The sequence below is a fragment of the Erithacus rubecula genome, assembly GCF_903797595.1.
Source record: "Erithacus rubecula genome assembly, chromosome: 1".
NCBI lineage: Eukaryota > Metazoa > Chordata > Aves > Passeriformes > Muscicapidae > Erithacus > Erithacus rubecula.
In genome coordinates, this window is record NC_136658.1 from 57,428,434 (window position 1) to 57,448,895 (window position 20,462).

The following is a 20,462-nucleotide window of genomic DNA, read 5'->3' on the forward strand; positions in this document are numbered from 1 at the left end:
GGAAATGGACAGAAGATGGAACAAGAAAGAATAATTAAGACTGTACAGCAAAGTCTTAGGTGAAGGCAGTGACAGCAGATTAACTTAGTCAATTTAGCCTTTAATTTAAAAACTGTCAGCACCTTACTTTTACATCACAACATATGGTGGGGAAACAAACCCTTTAGGTTTTTTAAGAGAAGCAAAAATATAAGGATCTTTTCTGGGTGATCTTTGTAAGTGGGAAAGAAGAAAGGGAGCTCTCAATTTGTTGGGTGCTAAATATGAGGAAATGTCCTGGTCCTGTTGTAAAGAGTAGCATGTGTGGCTGCTGCTTCTTGAATGGTTTATATTACATCCCCCTTTCTTCTGTCAAGATGTCCTGTAGGACCTTTGTTATTACGGGTGCTGTCCCTATGCATCCCTCAGGAGAGAGGATGAGGCATCAGGTGAAGGATTCAAAATTCTGCTACCTTGCAATGTCTTGTCTTTGCTGGGAAAAAGAGCATGACCCATGCTGTGTTCATGTCTGTACTCCCATCATGTTAATCCGTGTTTCTGTGTCAGTTGTCATGCTGATAGTCCTGGCAGTTTTAGTTGTACACCTAAACCCAGGCAGAGCTGCAAAGGGAGTGGAGGAGGGATGACTGAAATGATGGTTCCATGGCAGTCAGTAGGAGGAGGTTATTATCCAGTGTGACCAGAATTTTCCCTCGAGATAATGATGTGTTAGTAGAGTTATCTTCTTGTAAGTTGACTTAGCTGTGTTTCATAATTTCAGTCATTAGAGATTTTACTATTTTAATTCTTTTTTTTTTTTTATTCTGGTATTCAATGAATGGCTCTTCATTAAGATGCCCTATTAGATTTTGGTTAGCTTAAGTGAAAAAATTATTTGTATTACTGTTTCCATTTAAATGGGCACTACTGTCCCTGAAATGTCAAATAAAATATGACGTGTCAATTACTGTATATAGTCAAGTGTATGATGTTTTCACCCACTGATGATTTAGATGGGTTTTGATGTGTGCTAGATGGGTTTTGGTGGTGCTTCTTCAGTTCAGTGAATGTCTTGAAAACAACATTGAATGGCACACAGATCACAGCACCACCTTTTCCAGGGACTTCTGCCAGAACATGAAGTAGCATTTTTGAGTTCCTGTGGAAGTTTGGTCTTTTGTCATAGAGTTGAGAGACAGTAGTTTTTGGCATGTTTGCCAGCAGAGCAGAAGCAGTCTGGTCACACAGCTGTTTTATTAAATTTTTTTTTTCATCATTACTTTAGAAAAAGAAATCCGAGTGCTTTCCTAAGAGATCTTTTAGAAATCCCATGCCAGTATTTGGTTGCATTTTGTCTGGTGGCGTGTATATGGTAGAAAAGCATGAAGTAGCACCATAGGCATCATCACCATATTTGTGTTAGCGAGGATATCTCCTGATCATATTCACCTAATATGTGCACCTTCTTCAAGGACAAAACTTCTACCATTGCAGAAATAGCATTTCTGATTTACACCCCAGTCAGAAATGAGGACAGGTTTATTTCTGATCTTTTCTACTACATATTTCAGCATTTGCTGGTTGTGTTTAGTGCTAACATTTACTCCTTTGCCTGGAAAATGTGTGCATTCATACAGCTACATGATTCAGCCAGGTCCCAAAAAGATGATACAACTTTGATACTATAGTGGCAGGAGAAAGAGGGAAGAGGAGGAAGGAGTAGTATGCCCACAGTTGCCCCCACAAAAATTATATGGAGCAGGACAAAAAATACCCAGGAAAAATCATTTGCTCTGGGGCTCCAAGCCATGTTTTCCTCCTTTCCCTGTCTGTGCTCTGTTAAAATGTAACACATTGCTTTAATGAGAAGCTGTGCATTTAATTTGTCTATACTTTCAAAGGGTATTGTTGAGTAAGATGGGCATTGGAATAATGTAGGACTTCATAGCAGAGTTGTCTTTCAAAATGGCTTTTAAATGCAGTGCTTTCAGATGGGTGGGGTTAGGCTCCAGCCCTTCAGAAATACAAGCTCACCCATGGGACATGTGTGTAAATCACATCTCTGCTCTTTGTACTCAAGAGGCTGAAACAAAAGCAGCCTGTCACAAAACCAGATGAGCACTGGACAATTTTTTGTTATTGCTCAATTTTTTGTCACAGAAACAAGACAGTGGGATTTGCCATCTTGGTATGGAACAAAGAGCAGTGCACTATGCACCACTCATTTGGCTGATATTCTGTGATTTTACATATCCTCGCCCTGCCTGCTTTTTCCAGAAGACATTTGTCAGGCTTCTAGTACAAAAAGGTGCAACAGTTCCAACTGCAAGGCCATCAGCCACTGAAAAAGTTGAAGATATTTTGAAAATGGCTATAATTTACTGAACATGAAACATACTGAAATTCAGACAGCTTGTTTTTGTAGGAAAGATCCTAACAAGAACAAGAAATAACTGGACAGGGAGCACAGCTGTTCAACACTACCTGGAGCAAATACATTGGCAGAAGTGCTACAGCTTCATTCTGTGCCTGCCGTGGGGCGAGTGCATGGCAGGAGAGGGACTTCATCATGCCACAAGATGCTTCTAAGTCACAATTAACACTAGGACTGTTGAAACATCTGTTCTATTAGTATTAAGGACTACCTATGTACGTGTAACTCATGTTGTTGCATTTGAGTGGAAAAATGTAAGATGTGAATTAGAAACGGATTTTGTGGTTACTCTTACTGCTAATATGAAACTCATTACAGACTTCCACTTTCTTACCCAGGCAAAAGGGGGAGAGGGTAGCCTTGGAAATGGGAGCTTCCAAAGAGGATTTAGGGATGTAATTGAAGTGAATGGCTTCCCAAAAACAATAGTCCTGAAAAAAATGCTTAGCACATCAAGCTGTGTGTCCAGATTGTGCTCTTGTGTCAAACACTACTTCAGTCTACAGCAACAGTCCACCTCACTTCCTCCCTTCTGTATAGGATAAAAGTCTGTAACAGGGCAAATAAATGGAAGTGGGGTGGAAAGGAAGAGGCCTGCTCTTTCTGCCCCTTGAAATGTGTTTCTTCACCTCTGAGTGTGTCACAAGGTGCCTCGAGCAGGCACCCTCACGCCCAAGGCAGTGTCAGCAGGGACTCCTGCCCAGGGTGGAGGTGGCTCCATGGGGCACATGGAGTATGGGACCCCATAGCCAGGGTGAGATGTCTGCCTTGTCTTGCTGAGGCAGTTGCTTGCAATGGCCATTGTTGTCTCATCTAATCCTGTGCTGAGTGCCACTCTGCCTCCCTCCATCTGTCTAATACTTTCTCCTATTTACTGCAGTTACAGCTATATCATTCTGTTATGCTGGGAATTTTGGATTTGGATTCAGTTGTTTTTTTCCTGTGCCTCTTCCAAATGAACAATTGTGATGGCAAAATGCTGATAATTATCCCTTTTTACTGCATGCAAAGGCTCCAAATGTTTTAGGAAATTATGGGTGTTTTTTGATCTTTAAAGTTCTGGTATGTTCCATCCCATTTAACAAAACAAAGCAAAACAACATATGTGCGGAGTTGAGTTTTGCTAGATTTTAACAGGCTCCGATTTCTCCCATAAAAGCTTGAGTGTAAGCACACTAGTTGTTCTTAATTACTATATTGGCAGCACTAGCTGATGCTTTATTTGGTGGCTGATACTGTTTGTAAAATCCTGTATAGTAAACAGGCAGAGATTTTAAGAGATTAGGAAGGAGAAAATATCTAGAAGTGGGTGTGGAGATTTTCTGGTTGTTTTTTTCTCCAAAGTGGAAATTTGATTTGGGAGAACAAATGTTTTCAGGGAAGTAATAAGAATTCCAGAGATGAATTAATTGGATCCTGGGTCAACACAACTGCCTTTGGGCTAATACATGCAGGAAAACTGTGACAAACAAGGGACCACTGGGTCCTAGACCAGTGCTGCTGACTTCACAGTTCACATACTTGAAATTCAGAGCACTGTCTTCCAGCCACTCAGATCTGTTGACCTGGGCTAATGAGCAACATGCATAAATTAGCAAGGTGAATGGAGTGCCCATTGTTGCCATCCCTTGATTCTCAGCATGCTAGGAGATGCAGTTGGGAGGGATATGACAGTTTCCAAGAGAGCAGATTGCCTTTGCTTCTTTGTAAGGTTTCCTTTGTAATGTGAGGGTGCTTCCAAGTGTGAAAATAAATTATGATGATGGTAGTGTAAATAATAAATACATCAAGTATTGATAACAAGGCAATGGAATTTTCTGTAGCACTGAATAGGACAAGGGGCATCATGAGGATGAAGGACATCTGATGTCCATTACTGAGATGTCTTCAATAAATTCTGCTGGTGACAGGATGATTTTTCTGCACAGATGGAAACATTCCCTTGTCTGAGAAAATTTCAAATCAAAGGAAAAGATTTGCTAACCTGAAAAAGGGGGCCATTTATCCTCCTGTTAAAAAATGTTCATTTAACTGCTGTAGTATATGACTATGAATTTTCTATCTTTTGCTGGGCAGCATTGTTTTCAAATGGTTAACCTAAGTAATTCTTGTGGGATGACGCAAAATAAAATTGATTTCAAAAAGGCTGCAAACATGGAATTTTTTCCCTATTGCTGGTGTGTAGTGAAGGCAAAAAAATGGTGAAAAATCTAACAATTGCAAAGCTTGTTCAACTTTGTATGTTTTTATCCTTTCCTGAACAGAACATGAAATATCTGTTGGAAGTAGCAGAATAATTTCTCTCAAATATTTGAATACTTGACATCCCAAGTGCTTACATACACCTTTTTACCAGTGGGAGAACACTCCTTGCCAGCAGAATCCATTATCTTACATTTCAAAAAACCTGAAGAGGCAATTTCATTTAAATCTTACCCAATTTAAATCCTGTAATTCATAAATCACATATTCACTGCATAAATTCACATACGAAGTAATAGTGAATATAAACACCCAAGTCCTCAGTTCAGTTTTTGCTTAAGCAGAGGTGGAGCATGCTTAAAGGAAAATCTTTATTTTGATGGCAAAAAGCCATTAGAATTTTGTTCTTGCCTTTCTAAAGACAATCATTATAATCCTAAAGATGTTTGTAGTTTTCCCTGACCAGGGAGTGGCCACAATGAGGGTCACCTAGTTTTTCAAGTGGATGACCATGAGAGGAAGCCCATGAAGCCTCTTTGGCCCAGTGAATCCTAGAGGAGTGGAGCTGCTTGGCTACCAGCCTAATGAAGGCTTTTGGAAAAGTTACAGTGCATTTATCAGGGGAAAAAATAGCCTCTGCACTCTGAGTGCAACTGGAAAAATTTCTGTGACAAGCAGATGTGTTAAAGATGTATTTCCTAGTACTAAATGTACCTTATGGCCAGATACCTGCTTACAGAATAAATTTTTATCTTAATCAAACCTTGCATTGCTCATGAGACTTGAGAGCGTAAATGTAATTCTGCCTTGCTGAGAAAGTGTTAAGAGGACCAGTTCATGGAAACAGTGCTATGGTTTCCTGCTTCTGTTGGGAAATTCATGTGTTAGACTCCACTGAAGAGAATGGGAGCTTTGCCTGACTTTGTGAGACCTGTGACCAAGGTGGGTATCTTTGTGGCTGCTGAGCTGGTGTAATGATAAACAAGGAATTGTTGAAATTTGGCTTTTTGGTGTGTGTGAAAAGCACATTAGTGCTCTGCTGCATAGTTAATTACAAGTGGAAAAACTCTCCTTACCACAGACTGACTGTTTAGCTGTATGAAATCAGGTTGATTTTAATAACAGATAAAAGAGAAGGAATGTTGCCCGCATGATGCAACAGATCTGTGCAAGGCAAATAAAAAGATGCAGTAACTCTTCCAGCTCATAGTTGGTAGATATGAGTTCCCCTGTCTCAGAAGTTATAGTCTGAGTCGTTTCTGCAGCTTTCACAGACATTCTATCCCAGGGTACAGATGAAGCCACCAGAAATCTTTCAAGTACAGAAACGACAGCTGTGTAAATTTCTGCCTCTGTAAACTGTGACACTCAGTGACAAAATCTGACCCTGTGAATCCCTAGAGAGGCAGTTGGGGACTGGGGAGTTGGCAGCAAGTCTGGGGGAAGAGGGGAGAAGTTAAAGAAAAGAAGTGGCAGTCCTTGGGAAAGGACTGTTAGAAGCCTGGTGAAGCCCAGAACATTGATTCAGGTGAGGCTATTGTTATAAATAGGTGAGGAAAACCACAGATGCCAGTGAGTTCTCTTCATATTGCAGTAGTGTATTAGTACTCTGTTGATGTACTGGCACCTCACTGTACTTTGTTTTGCAAACACAAAACAGCCATAAAGGTATGGCAAGGATCTCATGATCCAAGTGAAGGAGTACATCATTGATATGCGTGGCCTTAAAGCCAGGTCCAAGGTGGCATATTGAACACAAAAGCTGACTTCTTGTATAGAAAAACTACATCAGGATTCCTTGTCAACAAAAATGCTTAGTAACACAATATGTATGGCACTTGAGGGGTGCAGTTTAGATTTATAGAATGTTTTTCTCTTGTTCTTTTATTAAAAATTCCTTTCAATAGGAGAGGGTGCTCTGGAAAACCAAAACAAGCAAAATTAAAAATCTTAGAGTTTACTGATTAGAAAGTATGTTAGGAAAAGAAACCTGAATCCCTGAAGTATGATCTTGCACTCGATAACTTTTTTGTCCCCCAAATGAATTAAATTATTTAGTCCCTTTTTTCCTAGACAGACCAAATAGGTATGATAGTTACATTATCTCAGTATAATGAATACTTGGCAATATATACTCTCACACAGGAGTTTGTAAAAGGTTGTGAGGCATAAAAAAACTGGTTTTTTGAGATGGCTTTCTGTTGGGGATGACAGGCTGTCTTTACATAGATATATATATAAACACCAAAATGTTTATATATTCAGTGTGGTCAACCATTTAGTAGTTAACAAAATCTGCTTGATGACACACAGTATGAGAGATGACCATCCATAATTTCATTACACATAGGTATCAAGGGTAATCAAATATTTAACTTATCAATAATAACCCTTCTGAGCAGGAAGAAAGTAAAGGTCATTCACATGAGCTTCAGTCCCAGTGGAAACAATGTCCTCATTTAATATCACTGACTTGGCAAGATGTTAGTGGCAATTTTGTTAGCTAAGGATACAGAGCAGAGAATTTTTAATCACCACTGTAGTGATCTGTTCCACATTTGTTACTGACTAACAAGAGGAGGTGGATGTGCAGGCAAGAGTCATTGTAGTACAGTCACTGGGACTCACTACTGTGTTGTACAGTGTAAAGAATCAGAATTAGAAATAGGAGAAGAAAGTGAAATCTGGGGAGCAAGGTAGAACATTCAGGAAGTCCTGCACTGGCAGGAGGCTCTGTGCTCTTTGAACAAATAACCAGAGCAGTGGTGAAAGACATGAATATATGTACATACTCATTTCCACAATGAAAATTTCAGCTCATCCTGTGTCTGCACAGTCATTTTTATTTCCCTCTTTAAATATTTTTCTGCTGAGATTACCAGTATTGTCAAGGCTTGTTTGCCATATATGTTGCCAGAAAAGTGTGAAGAAGAAGTATGAATCAGAAACAGGAGGGGTAGAAAACAGGGCCCTGTGATCTCAAAGCTGAGTTGTAGGTGCTCAGTTACTCAATTTTCTGCTCTGTTTAGAAGGAAACAGAAAAGAAAGGAGAGGCACACCATTGATGTAGGCTCTGTCTAGAGGAAGAGTTAGTGTGGCTGGTGCTGGATGTGAGTGATCACTGCTGTTCTGCCAGCTCTGAAAGGAGGCAAAGAAATAAGAAGCTTTTTCTCTGCTAGACCCAGGTTCAGCTCCCAGGTCTGAACTAGCATGCATCAAACGTGTGACGTACAGGATTTCCGGAATTATTCCTAATTTCAGGAAGATACACAATGCTTTATCTTCAGATCCAAAGACCCTTGCCCATGCAGTTTAGTCCACTTGCAAGTTCATTATAAAGGTATGTTCCCCCACTGGTTGAGGTTTCCTTTTTTTCATAATTTTTTGTTCCAGTTCAGAAGAACATCAGACTAAACAAAATAAGCTCATTTTGGAGGTTTTTCTAAGAAAAGTGAAGGTTTATGTTAGCTCACGGTCACTTAGTACTCTTCCATTATAATGTGTAGATACATGTATTTATGAATATAAATACTTTGTATGAACTATTTAGAAAAAGCAAGCATTCATTAAAAACTCTTCAGAATATATGGTTGAGCAATGGAACTCATTGTCCAGATAAATGATTTTTTTGTTCGTTTTTGTTTGTTTGTTTTCTGTCTTCAAACATTTTCAGCCTTAAACAGGACAAGACTATGAACAGCTTGGTCTAGCTCTGAAAAACCTTGCTGAGCAGATAATTTAAAATCTAAAATTTTAATCCAAATGAGATTTTCTGTTAGTCTTTATTCCATGAATACACCATGTTAGAAAAAGAGGTGTTAACATGGGCTTCGACATCCAGAGCAGTCTTTGCACTGTGTTCAGCCATCCTGATGAGCTGGAAGGGTCAACATTGCAGCTGTGCATCCTCTGTAACATGCACATGTTAGAAAAAAAATTTCTAAACATGTCTAAACTGCTGTCATGTGTCACCTCAGAATCTCTGACAAAATCTAAGGAAAAGTCTCTCACTTAATATGAATCCATCTGTCCAAACCAAGGGAAAGGCAGAGCAGTGAAACAGAATTGTGTTTAATATTACTGAAAACGTTAAGTCTGTGTAAAACATGATAGCCTTCCTTTCAAATGTTTCTAAAACTTTTACAGGTAGAAACAAACTGTATGCCATGGCATGTCAGGACAAACATGAAATTCATCCTTGTTGAGGAGCATCTCAGTAATTCAGTAGGGCTGGTGTGGGACTTGCTGTTGCCCAGGTTTGGCTCCCGCTGGATGTAGTACTGCAAGTTGTCATACAGCCATGAACTTTCTCAAAACCAGGAAGAAGCTTTTTAATAATGTAGGCAATGTCTAGGTACAGGGTAGTTAGCATGTAATTCCTTTGCTTTTTTACACAGGAGCTCTCTAGGGTAAAACTTTGTCGTTTAATAAGGCTAAAATAGATGGAAAGGTTTTGGTGGAGTTTTTTTTCTGTGGCATCAAGAGTTCATCATAGATTTGATTTATGGGTTTTATCTGTCAGAAGTGCTTCACAGTCCTCCAGTCACCAGATCTGGGGGGCATGTTGGAGCATGTCATAGATACTTCCTGGCCCAGCTTCCTTTCCTTAGAAACCCAAAAGAGAGAAGCAGTGTGAAAGAGGAGAATAGGGTGTATTTTGGGTCTCAGCCCACTGTGGAGCTGGGACACATCTCAGAACACGAAATTCTAAGAGCTGGAAAGTGCTCCTGGATCCCTCAGCATAAATACAGATCAGGGTGTCTTAGGTCTCAGCTTAACACAGTTGATAACAGAAGTGATGAATGGGAGGCCCCAAAGTTCTTCCCTTTTGCCAGAAGTTTGTTCCATGTATATTTGTTCTTCCACTTCCACCCCAGCCAGAGCAATGCTGTGACACAATGAGGTTTTGCAAGGAAGCTCAGCAGTCCAAGTACCTTTATCTGGTCTCAGCAGTAAATGCTGCAGATAAAATCAAGGTTAAAGATGTGCAGGGTGTTTTGTTTGCTGACTGTCCAGGTCAGGGATATAACAGCAAGGGAATGGCCATATGGAGCTGAAGCAGAGGATCCTCTTTACCAGGCTACTGCCTCTGGCAACAGTCAGCATTGGACATCTATTCAGAGCATAACAGCAGAAACTTCCTAATTTCTTCCTAGGAAAACTTCCCATCTGCTCCTGGTGCAGCTTCGCTCCAGCTCCAGCTCAAGCACCTTCTGAACCAAATGTGTTCAAATAATCTTTTGTCTCTATCTTGTTTATCCATGTAATTTTCCCATTTAATATGTGTTCTGTTTGTGTATGCTGCCAAATTCCTCCTTTCTTTCTTTCTTGACAAAAAGTATAATTTCCAGTATAACATCACCTTAAAGTACAGTGATTGAAGTAACTACTGCTAATAAAAGAGTGGCAAATGTTTTCTTTTTATGATTGCCTTAAGTACTGCTTGATATGTTTTAATGTCTAACATTCCTAAGGCAGCTGTTTGCCTTTCATGAAACATTAATTAGAATCTAAGAATCAAAGACGAGAAAAATACATATGTATATATGCATGTGCATCTGTTTATGAACAGGGGACAGTAATAACTTTATATTTTAAAAAAAGTAAGTATTTGAGTGAGTGAAGATTTTTTATCAGGAGACAGCACTGATATTTAATAATTTTGTAGCAAAAAACCTACTATGTTTTTATATAGTAGGATTTTGGCATCTGACTACTAGAAAAAGTTTCATAAACTGTAATGAGAAATAATCCATGTCATATTTCTTCATGGTGAAGTGTATAGTGTTACCACTATCCTGAGTGGAATAGTAACATTATGTGACCTACCAGAAAATGAAATTACATTATGTGAAAAGCTGCTACAAAATAAGTAATTGACAGTTGGAATCTGGGAAATGTGATTCAATGCTGCTTTTCAAAAAGACACAGGGTAGCCACATGTCTGTTAGTGTGTGAGGTGTTGCCTGACAGAAGATACTTTGTTGTAAGTGACATCAGCTCTTGAATGAGTAGTGTGCTGCTGTGGATGTGTTCATTCAGAAAAGTGCTGGAGGAGCCAAGCAGAGGTGTTGGGACTGTGGTCATTCCTGCTTCTGAGGGTCCTTGATGGGGAGCTGCTCTGGGCACCAGAGGAGGAGTGACAGCTGCCGTGGGGGTGTGTGAGCATGCTGTTCAGGGGGTGCCATCCCACACCGAATCCAAAGGCTGGGATTTAAAAACATTATGTCTATAGTTAGACACTTAACAGCTCTAGTTTCTATAAATGTTAAGCAGCCACAACCCATGCTGCTTCTTTCTACAGCCTTGGTTCCCTTTGAACGCTCAACAAATGTTAGAGAACCAAGGATTTTCTTCAACTGCTCATTACCATCTAACTGCAGGCATGTTGTACTCTAGTTTTCTGCTTTTATTTAATTTGCCTACACTTTTAATTACTATAACTTACAGGCTGACCCAGAAGCTTTGCATGTCTCATGAAGTAAAGATTCACGTTGCTGAATTTATACACTATTTGAATATTTGAACATTGTATAGTGACATACTTTTCCCTTTAAAAACATAAAACCTGTAAATATCTGAATGTCCAAATTTGAACTGAGGGCGGGTTATGAGTGGTTCTATCATGTATTGCCAAAGCACATCGTCAGCTCATAGTTATTCAACATGGTCATATCTCCCAATTTTTGTTTTCAGCCTCTCTATTTATGTGGTTATTTTTCTGTGTGTTTTATACTCAAATATTACAAGACCCATCTTTTCCATGGAACATAAGCTGGATTTTCCAGTTGTTCCTGATATTGATTGCTTATGTCCATGTTCTCAATTTCTTCACACATATTCTGAATTGACATGGAAGCTGTGGTAATTACAGCTGGATGCCACTACAAGGGGTGATGACGCTCCCCTAACCCATGGCCACAGGTTCCCATCCTCTGCCATATATCAGTGCAGGTACTTGGCAGTCTCCTACTTAGGGAGTCAAGCTACCAAAAGCCTCTCAAAATTTTTTTTGGCAGAATTTTCTTTCCATCATTGTGGGTCCTCCACCGGCTTACTGCAGAGTCAGGCAAGTGCCGGTGCCAGCACAACAGAAACCAGTTCTGGAGTGGGACTGTCCTGGTGTGCCATCTCAGCCAAATCCTGTGCTCCAGCACCTGGGGACTGAGTGGCACAAGAGGACCACAACTCATCCATCTGGCCCGCTCTGAGCCCCTCTCCAGGCTGAGCAGATGCCAGATGCTGCACGGGCCTGAGCCCCATCTGGATTTTCTTCCCATAGTAGCCAGAGTGGAGGGACATGGCTGACACATCCTGGGTCTCACCCCAAAGGGAAGAGAGCATCTGCTTTTAGCAGCCTTGGACTGTTATTAGGGTGCAGCCTCAAGTCTCTCAATTAACTACAGGGCCAGCTAGAGAGAAAGGTAGTGCAGCCTGGCTGCTGTAGAGACTTAGGTAAGGTGACAGGGATGTTGGCACAAGCTGTTGTGGCCTGTCAGCCTGGATCAATGTGTTTTCCTGAGGTCTTTGGAGGCAGGCAGGATGTGTACCCAGAAACACATAGTGAGCTGATAGCTCATAGTGGAGGGGCCAAGGAAGAGTAAAACTGCTAATGACAAGGATGAAGCTGCAGCGCTGGGACGCTGTGTGGGTTTGCAGAGCCAAGAGCAAAGCGTGGCTCGCAGCACGTCCCTGGCTCCTTGCTTGCCCTGTCGCCACCCTTGGCCGGCTCACTGGGATGCCACAGCACCAGGAGCTCCTGCTTGGGCAGCCAAAGGTAACCCTGTGTGTTTGCCTCAGGGTGAGTGCACTTGAGCACACTGAGCGGGGAGCAGCCAGCGTGCAGGGCTTGTGTGCCACGGGACTGAACTCAGTTCAAGGCTTTAATAAACAGTGTTCCCCAGGTGGCTCTGCTCGGCATATTGCTCAGAAGACACAGCATCAGTGTAAAGACACCCATTACGTGTGGTTTTTAACAGTGTTACTGCCTGTGCCAAGGGCTATTCACAGCACAGAACAGAGGCTAAACACCTAGGAGGTCATAGGCAGCATTCATAGAAAGGAAAAATAATCCTGCAACCAGGATTGTTATAATCCACATCTCATGCAATGCAGATCATGGTCAGCAGAACTTGATGGCCATCTAGTGGTGAAGCCCCAGTCGGTGTTAGCCTTTGCAGACTTTGTATCACAGAGACAAGAACTTGGCCGTGTGTGTTGCAAAGATTAATGTTTTCACTTCTAACTGGAAACAACACGGATGAATTTTTGTAAATCACCCTAAATGTTTGCATTGGTTTTATTCATTTCACCCTACCAACCCTACTGACTACAGGTGTTGCAGCTGCTCATGGATGCAGCCAGCAGTCTCCCAGGATTCCCATTAGGTGTACTAATGTAGAAATGTTATACACTAACATAGAAATTAAACTGGGTTTAGAAATAAGAGGCTGCAAATAAGTAAACATCAAGCTGGCAGGTCAGAACCCATTTATTTTTATTTGTTAATTTATCTTTCAAACTTCATGTTTCAGCAGTAATGTAATACATCCTGGTGAGCTGTTAAACATGGCAAAAGTCCTACTGCAAATGCCCAGGTCAAGCCTTAAAGGCTGCCTGAGATCATGGCCATTAACAGAAGAATTGGCAGCTCTTCCTTGGGGTACCCTAGTGGCTCTTGGCTGGTAACAGGTTTCCATCTCTGTGTAGTCACTGGGGGGACACTTAAATTTGAAACAGGCTGCTACAATATGATTTGTTTGGGTTTTGGTTGGGGGAGGAGGGGCACTGTGGTCTTTTTTGTGGTGATTTTTCTTTATTTATTTTATAGAATTTTAAAATGCATTTTAAATTAAAAGGAAAAGTAAGTTAGTTGAAAAAAAAATAAATGCCTGTGAATTCCCTGGCACATCCATTTCAAAGTCTTTGTCCACCATGGTGCCATCAATCAGTAGTTTCAGGAACCCTGTGCTGACCAGAGACACCTGGCACAGCCCCTGTGGTCTTCAAAAGGCACAAATGTGGTTTTGAGGACTTCCCTTCATCTGGACAGTGAGGGTGCTATATAGAAATTGCTTGAGAAAGAAGAAGGTGTCTCTTTCCTGTCTGCATGGCAGAGGGAAAGACCATCAATCAGCAGATCATCTGGACCATACTGTGACAGGGACTAACATGAGGAAGCTCAAAAAAGTCCTTTGTGGTTTTTTAGGGTCTTTGGTGATATCCCCATTTAAAGTCACACAAGTTTTGTAAGGCCAAAATGAAGCTGGTGGTGTCAGGTAGATTCTGGCTGCTTTTCCACCGTGACCGTGTCTGCACAGAGCAGGTCCCTGTGCCACAGGAGTTCAGTGGCAGAGGAAAACCACTTTGGACATATGCTGTCACTTGCCATGTGGGTCTCCTGTGCTGGTTGGTTTGTCATTTATGCTGCACGGCTGCGAAGGGAAGGCATGAGGTGACATTTGCTGGTTCTAGCTGAGAGTAGCTTTTCTCCTTGCTGTGCTGAGCAAGTGATGACTGTGAAGCTCTCAGGGGATGGTGACAATATTCGTCACCTTCTGTGGATTACTCAGTTACTTTCTCTCTTGTAGGACAAGTAGGATCCTACACTTTGTAAAAAGATGCAGCAATCCAGTTAAAAAGCAGCATCATTGATCATGTGCCACCCTCATGGTACTGCTCTGTGCTATCCTCTTCTGTATAAATATCCAGGAAAGCACAGAGCAGTTTCCAGCAGTGAGATCACTTTCTCGTATGTGACACAGCTTTTTATGAGGTGCTGACTGTTCTCAAGGTTCATTTTGTCTTGGGGCTGGAAATTGCAGCAGCATTTTAAGCTTGGTCATCCTCCTATTTAAATAAGCTGTACTATCTAAACAGATCTGAATGCTTTCTTACAAAATAGGGTTTGAAGACAGCTCATAAGTTACTTGCAGCAAAAAGCATGCAAAAATACTTACTTTTAAAGATCAGGATTTCCTGGTTTTGAGCACTAGATTTTGTATATTCAGTATTGAGCTTTAATGTTTATTTTATGGATTTGCTTTTATTTCAGCTGGTGGGATGTTTAAAAAACCCCCGGCTGGAGTAATGAAACCATTCTCAGTGGATTTCTAATCCAAGACTTTTATTTGCTCTGCGATTCAGATGCTTAAATGCAATTCCTAAGCCATTTCTGTGAGAGCTAGACATATCTGTATTCCAGTCATATAGTTAAAGTGCTAATGTTTCTTACTCTCTTGGGGGCTACTTTTTGCCAGCTAATGTTGTTACTACAGCTCTCTGTCCACTTCTTTCTCCATTTCAGGAATTCTCTGCTCATCTGTTTATATGCATCTTATTATAGGCAAAAATAATTAATCTGGAGAATCTCTTGCCTGCAGGTGAAACATGAATATATGTTTAAAAAGTACTGTTCAGAAAGAAGGTACATTTTTTTCCCCATTAGTGCTTCAAATTAGGGTTGTACTGTGAAAATACTTAAAAATAAAAATGTGTGATTTGTACTACCACTAATTCAAGGCTTAGAGATTTGTGTGTAGAAAATTAGAACAGCAGTGAAATCAAGTGCTGATGGTGTGAGATGCTTTATGCAGACTTCTAACCCTGTATAAATAGTCCTCAGCAAGTTCTGCAGAGCTCTAGGAGTTCAGTGCATGCCATAACAGCTGTAGCTGTACAGGAACTCCTCCAACAGCACCTGCAGGTCACTGTTAACAGAGGTGCTTCCCAACAGATGCACCAACGTCAGTGCTCCTTTCAAATGCCCACTTTAGTAGTATGGCTTCCCCAAAGGTTCGTATTTTTCATTCAGATTGACCTTAAGAGTCTAAAAGAGCAGGCTAGTGAATGTGTAGCCCATTTCCCTTAGATGTTAATAAACCTGGGAAGCCCCAGAAACTTGATGAAGGGCAGAGTTGTTCCAGAACTTAACTAAACAGGCTGGTGTAGCTGTGGGTGGCTGTGATTGCTGTGCAATATAATTGTAGTGAGGTTGATAGGATGATCAGTTAATAATGATTTATGGCTGGGAAGTGTAATTACTGGTGGTCAATGACAGTTCGAATCTTGGCCTTCCAACATGATAATAATTTATCTAACCAAGCCAAATGCATTGCTGTAGCAAGCCTTTCTTCAAGTATTAGGTCTAGCACACACTGTACTTATAAACTCATGCAAGATTATTTCAATGCTGTGTTTTTAATTGCTTAAAATTAGGGTAACTGATAGGCCATAGAACATTGCTGTAAATGGAGTATCTTTGATAAGTGTTTATGTGTTTCTGTGGGGATTGTTCTCTGGCTTTATTCTAATAAACTTCATTTATCAGTAGTCTGAAAGAAAATAAATTTCATTGGCTTGCATATGATAGATTGAGAGTTGTTAAATGAGAAAGTGGAAAAACTGCTGCTACAGAGTGATCTGGATCTGTTAGCAGTCTGTATTCAAGCAAACAACAGGTGTTTGACCTAATATGAGGATCCATAGTTCAGATCTGGGTACTGGAAACACTTTTTCATAAAAGGTTTCAGGCTTTTTATCTATTTAAACTTGTCAAAAAGAAGTTATGGAAGCTATATATAAACTTGTTTTGAAAACAGTTCAGTGAGCTTGTACCTGGACACATGTCAAATAGAAACAGAGCTCAGATAAAGTCAGGCTGCTTTATTATTGCTCTAGTTCAAGCACTAATTGTGTCAAAATATAGAAAGGGAAATAGTTAATGCATTGTTTATGTCACTTCTAGCACAGTCACTTGTGTTACAGATGATTTTTTGGGACCTGGGATATACACCACGCTCTTGCTTCATTTTTTTGCCTGTGTTGTGTTTTTCAGTTCAATTTCACCGTTCAGTATTGAGAGCACAAGGCGTCAGAGGAGGTCTGAGTCTCCAGACTCCAGGAAGCGGCGCATCCATCGGTGTGACTTTGAGGGGTGCAACAAGGTGTACACAAAGAGCTCCCACCTGAAGGCTCACCGGAGAACGCACACAGGTACGATTTGCAGCACTGTGCACCGTGGTTAAGAAAAGCAGGTGCCTTTTTGTCCAGTTCAGGGCATAGTGAGCTTGTCATCCTACACTCAGAGCCAAGGCTTGCACTGCTATTCACAGGCCTTTCAGTAACAGAGATGTCTGTGAGTGCATTGGCATTCTGGTGCAGATCAGGAGTGTGTTTCTGAATGGAACTCCCCTGTCACCCCCACTCAGCAGCACCAGACTGGTGTCAGCACCAACCAGACTCTTCTCAGATGAAACAGAAAAGTGGTTCTAGGGACAAACTTGTTGTGCTTCAGCAGACAAAAGGTGGTCATTGCTTGGGACCAACCAGAGCTAGTCCAGGGAAAACCTTCAAGAGCATATAGTGTGGTCATGAATCTTCAGCAGCATGTTTTTTCACTCTACAGACCTGTTTCTTTGAAACTATTGCTTTTATAGATGTAGCTTTGGATGCCAGGAGCTCCTGAAATCCTTCAGTTCAATTCAAGGATAAACTCAGTATGTCTTTCTGGAGGCTTTCAGAGGCACCTACCCCATAATGGAGAGGGAAGTCATCACTGTATGAGAATTGGTCACACTAGATCCCTACAACAGAGATACAAAGGAGGTGCCTAGAAGAGCTGGGTCCCATTCAGGGGTGACCATATTTAACACTGAATCAATACCTGGTGTTCTTACTAACTTTATGGGCTTTTACTAGTCTGTATGACTGGCATGTAAGGGTAGCTAAAGCAGTGATGTGTAACAGTTGTAATTTTATTGTGGATAAACTCAGGAGCAGCAATTTAAAGTTACCAAGAGCAAGTCTAAAAGGGGATTGATTGGATGGCTAGAAAGGCAGTGGACAGAACACTCTGAGCCTCAGTACTATTCCTTACTCTGATCCTGATTTGCTTAAATTAAGTTTATTGATCTCTCTACTGTTAATGGACTTCAGCATTCCTGCAACTCCTTGGAGGAAAGATGGTGTTTATCCAGCACATGGGACAATATTGTTCTTTGCTGACAGTCTGCTGGCACTTTCTGTGATCTGATGTACTCTAAATAGTATGAGATATTATTTTAGAAAATTAAGTGAAGACTTCTCCATTTCAAGTGAGGCCACATCTCCATCACTCTTTCCAATATGTCTTTTGGCTGGTAGGACTTTTGTTCAGAGGAGTTCTGAACAAGGCTCCATCCTAATATCCCCTACTAAAACAATTTCTATAAGGTTTGAGTTCCTTCCTTAAACAACAGAAAGGTTCTGGTGATCTAGGAATTCCATTACATTTACTTCCAGGCCAATTTTCCTGGTTTCTTCACATCTTTCCATTAAGAAGAGCCTTCTACTCATTATTTGTGATGTCTTGTCTCAATTATTTTATCTTCTTCCCTCTTCTTTTCTATCTTAAATATGGTCTTTCATCCCTACTCTTCGAATATCTTTTATATACCCTTCCTCTGCCACCTTTTTCTTGTTTTACCTCTTCTATCTCAGTCTAACCCTACTCTGTCCCTTTCCTTCTTCCTGCCTGGATTTCTGCATTGTTTCTTTTCTTGCCTGTATCGCCCTTTGAGAAATACATGTCTGTAACAGATTCAAAAAAGAGAACCCAACAGGGAAGAGTTGCTTGATTTGAAACAAAAATACCATTTATCTGCTTACACCACAGGGAAGTCACTCTTCTCTGCCAGACTGGCGAGCAGCCCAGGAGTATCGTGTGAGTTACCAAACTAGATGTGGACAACCTCAGAAATGTCACACCCAAGTCAGCCCAGAAACAGAAGAGGCTCTTTTCTTCCATGGCATTTTAAAACACTGAGAATTACATTTGTCAGATGTCTGATTTGTCAGATTCTTCAGTGATCTCATGGGGCAGACCAGTGCTTGCAGGTAATGCACACAAATCAGTGTTAGATAGTTCACACCACTGAATCTCAGGCTGTGCACTTAGGGTGCTCAGCAGTAGACACTGACAGCTTGAGAGGATATAGGTAAATCCCAGTTTAATCCTATATGTAGCTCTCCACAAACATAAAAGGAGTTTGTCTACCTGCTGTAATTGTAGGATCCACATCCCCAGTCGTGGTTCCCTGGCAGCTGGGTGTCAAGACTATGCTATCTGTCTGGGATCTCTGGGTAGTCAGAGAAGAGGGATTGGCACCTCTGGGGCATACTATTCCCTCTTCAGGTATACCCAGGGATTGGCTTGCAAAGGTGCTTCTCTTTCACTGCTGAGTACAGAGGAAGCCGGATACCTGCCAGGCTGTGAGTTGGCTGAAATGAATTCCCACGCCACAATACAACTGCCTGAACTGTTCTCTGTAGTCATGCTGGAAGCTGGTTTATTACTTCAGGGAAAAAGAAAAACAACATAAAATAAAAACCTTCGTTATATAGTCAGCTGATAACTGCTTTATATTGACATTGCAGCAGGCATGATGAAAGAAGCGTCATCCAGAAAAATGGTCAGTGCTGAATTTAGCCAGTGGATGCAGTGAGAAAACCTGTGTCATGCTGCTAAAATTAAATGTTTTACAGGAGCATTCAGAGGTCTTGGTAAGAAGTTGGTGTATTCAGACTTTCATGTAGCATTGGCCATGAGCGTACTCCATGTACTAATCTCATCTTGGGCTTTTTATCTCAGCCTTTACTTTTGCTTCAGGCAAAAGAAGTTAATTATTCACGTATGACCCACAGTAATTAGTGCAGTTTTGGATAAGTATAAATGAAGTATGACAGCTATGCACGCAAGAGTGAGCAAGTTTCAGTAGGAAATTTTCTGAGAAAAGATCACAGAAACTCAGTATTGCATAATCTGTACCTTATTTTTTTTAGGCAGGCTGATCTTGCTTACAATTGTTTACGTAAGCAGTATGTGTCTGAGAAATTTTTTTTTTTTTCACTTACTTACCTGGTCTTAGAGATCTTTTCCAACCTACATGATTTTCTGTTCACAGTAGTTTAGGCACAGGAGGAAAAACATGTACTATTATGACAGGGTGAACAGATTTGTTGGTTGGAAGGTATACTTCTTTTCATCCTGATGAAGAATGGAAACAGAATATTACAGATGGTAACAGCTGAATTTAATTCTCTTGGAGTAACTCCTAGGTTTTTTAATGCTGTCATCTAGCTCCTTAATACTTGCCACCAGTGTCCTCAAAACTCAGTGTGCTGGTGTGGGCACAGAGTCCACTGGGGGGCGGACTTGAATTATGTATTGTCTATCTGACTGGGAGAACTGCAAGGGAAACCTCTGATAGATAGAGCATTGCATAAATCACAAGCACTGGTATTAAATTTCTCTTTCTAGTATCAGCTTCGTGTTGTTGTTCTGCCAGATCATCAAATAAAGCTATCAGTAGGTATCAGGTGTGATGGAGAGCCTTCGGGGCTCTCAGGCAATCTCGCAGCTCAGGTTTATCAACTATTTCTGCAAGGAGAAACTGTGAGAAATTGGCTCACTGGACTTGCATTGAGTTAGCTTCTGCTTCAGTGAATTTAAAGGAAATTACTTATGTGTGACTCCACAAAGGAATAATCTTCAAAAGTGAGAAAACCAGCAGCCATGGGTTGCATTCCCAGCTTGTGTTCACCTGTGTTGCACTTGGCACAAGTGCTGGTGTTGGCCCCAGGAATGGTGAGAGTGTAACTGCTGTTTCCAAGGGGTCTGCAGCCCTGGTGGGACTCAGCTTCTTCAGTTTGCTACTTTTACTTTGGAGATGGAGAGGGGAACAAGTCAGAATGCCATTTTATGATCTGTAGGGGCTATTTCTATCCCTTTAGGCAGTACTAAAGTTGCCATTAACACTTCCAGTAGGACATCTGAGTCCTACAGACTGAATAATACTGGTTCTTTCCA

At 41.0% G+C, this 20,462-nt stretch overlaps 1 protein-coding gene across 4 annotated transcripts in view; it reads left to right on the forward strand.

Moving 5' to 3' along the window:
* Positions 1-20,462, forward strand: part of KLF12 (KLF transcription factor 12) — a 226,778-nt gene that overhangs the window by 190,060 nt on the left and 16,256 nt on the right. For all 4 annotated transcript variants that reach the window (XM_079312989.1, XM_079312987.1, XM_079312988.1 and 1 more), the window contains one exon: positions 16,452-16,609. In XM_079312989.1, the coding sequence (XP_079169115.1) occupies positions 16,452-16,609 (158 nt within the window). The remainder of the gene's footprint in view (positions 1-16,451; positions 16,610-20,462) is intronic.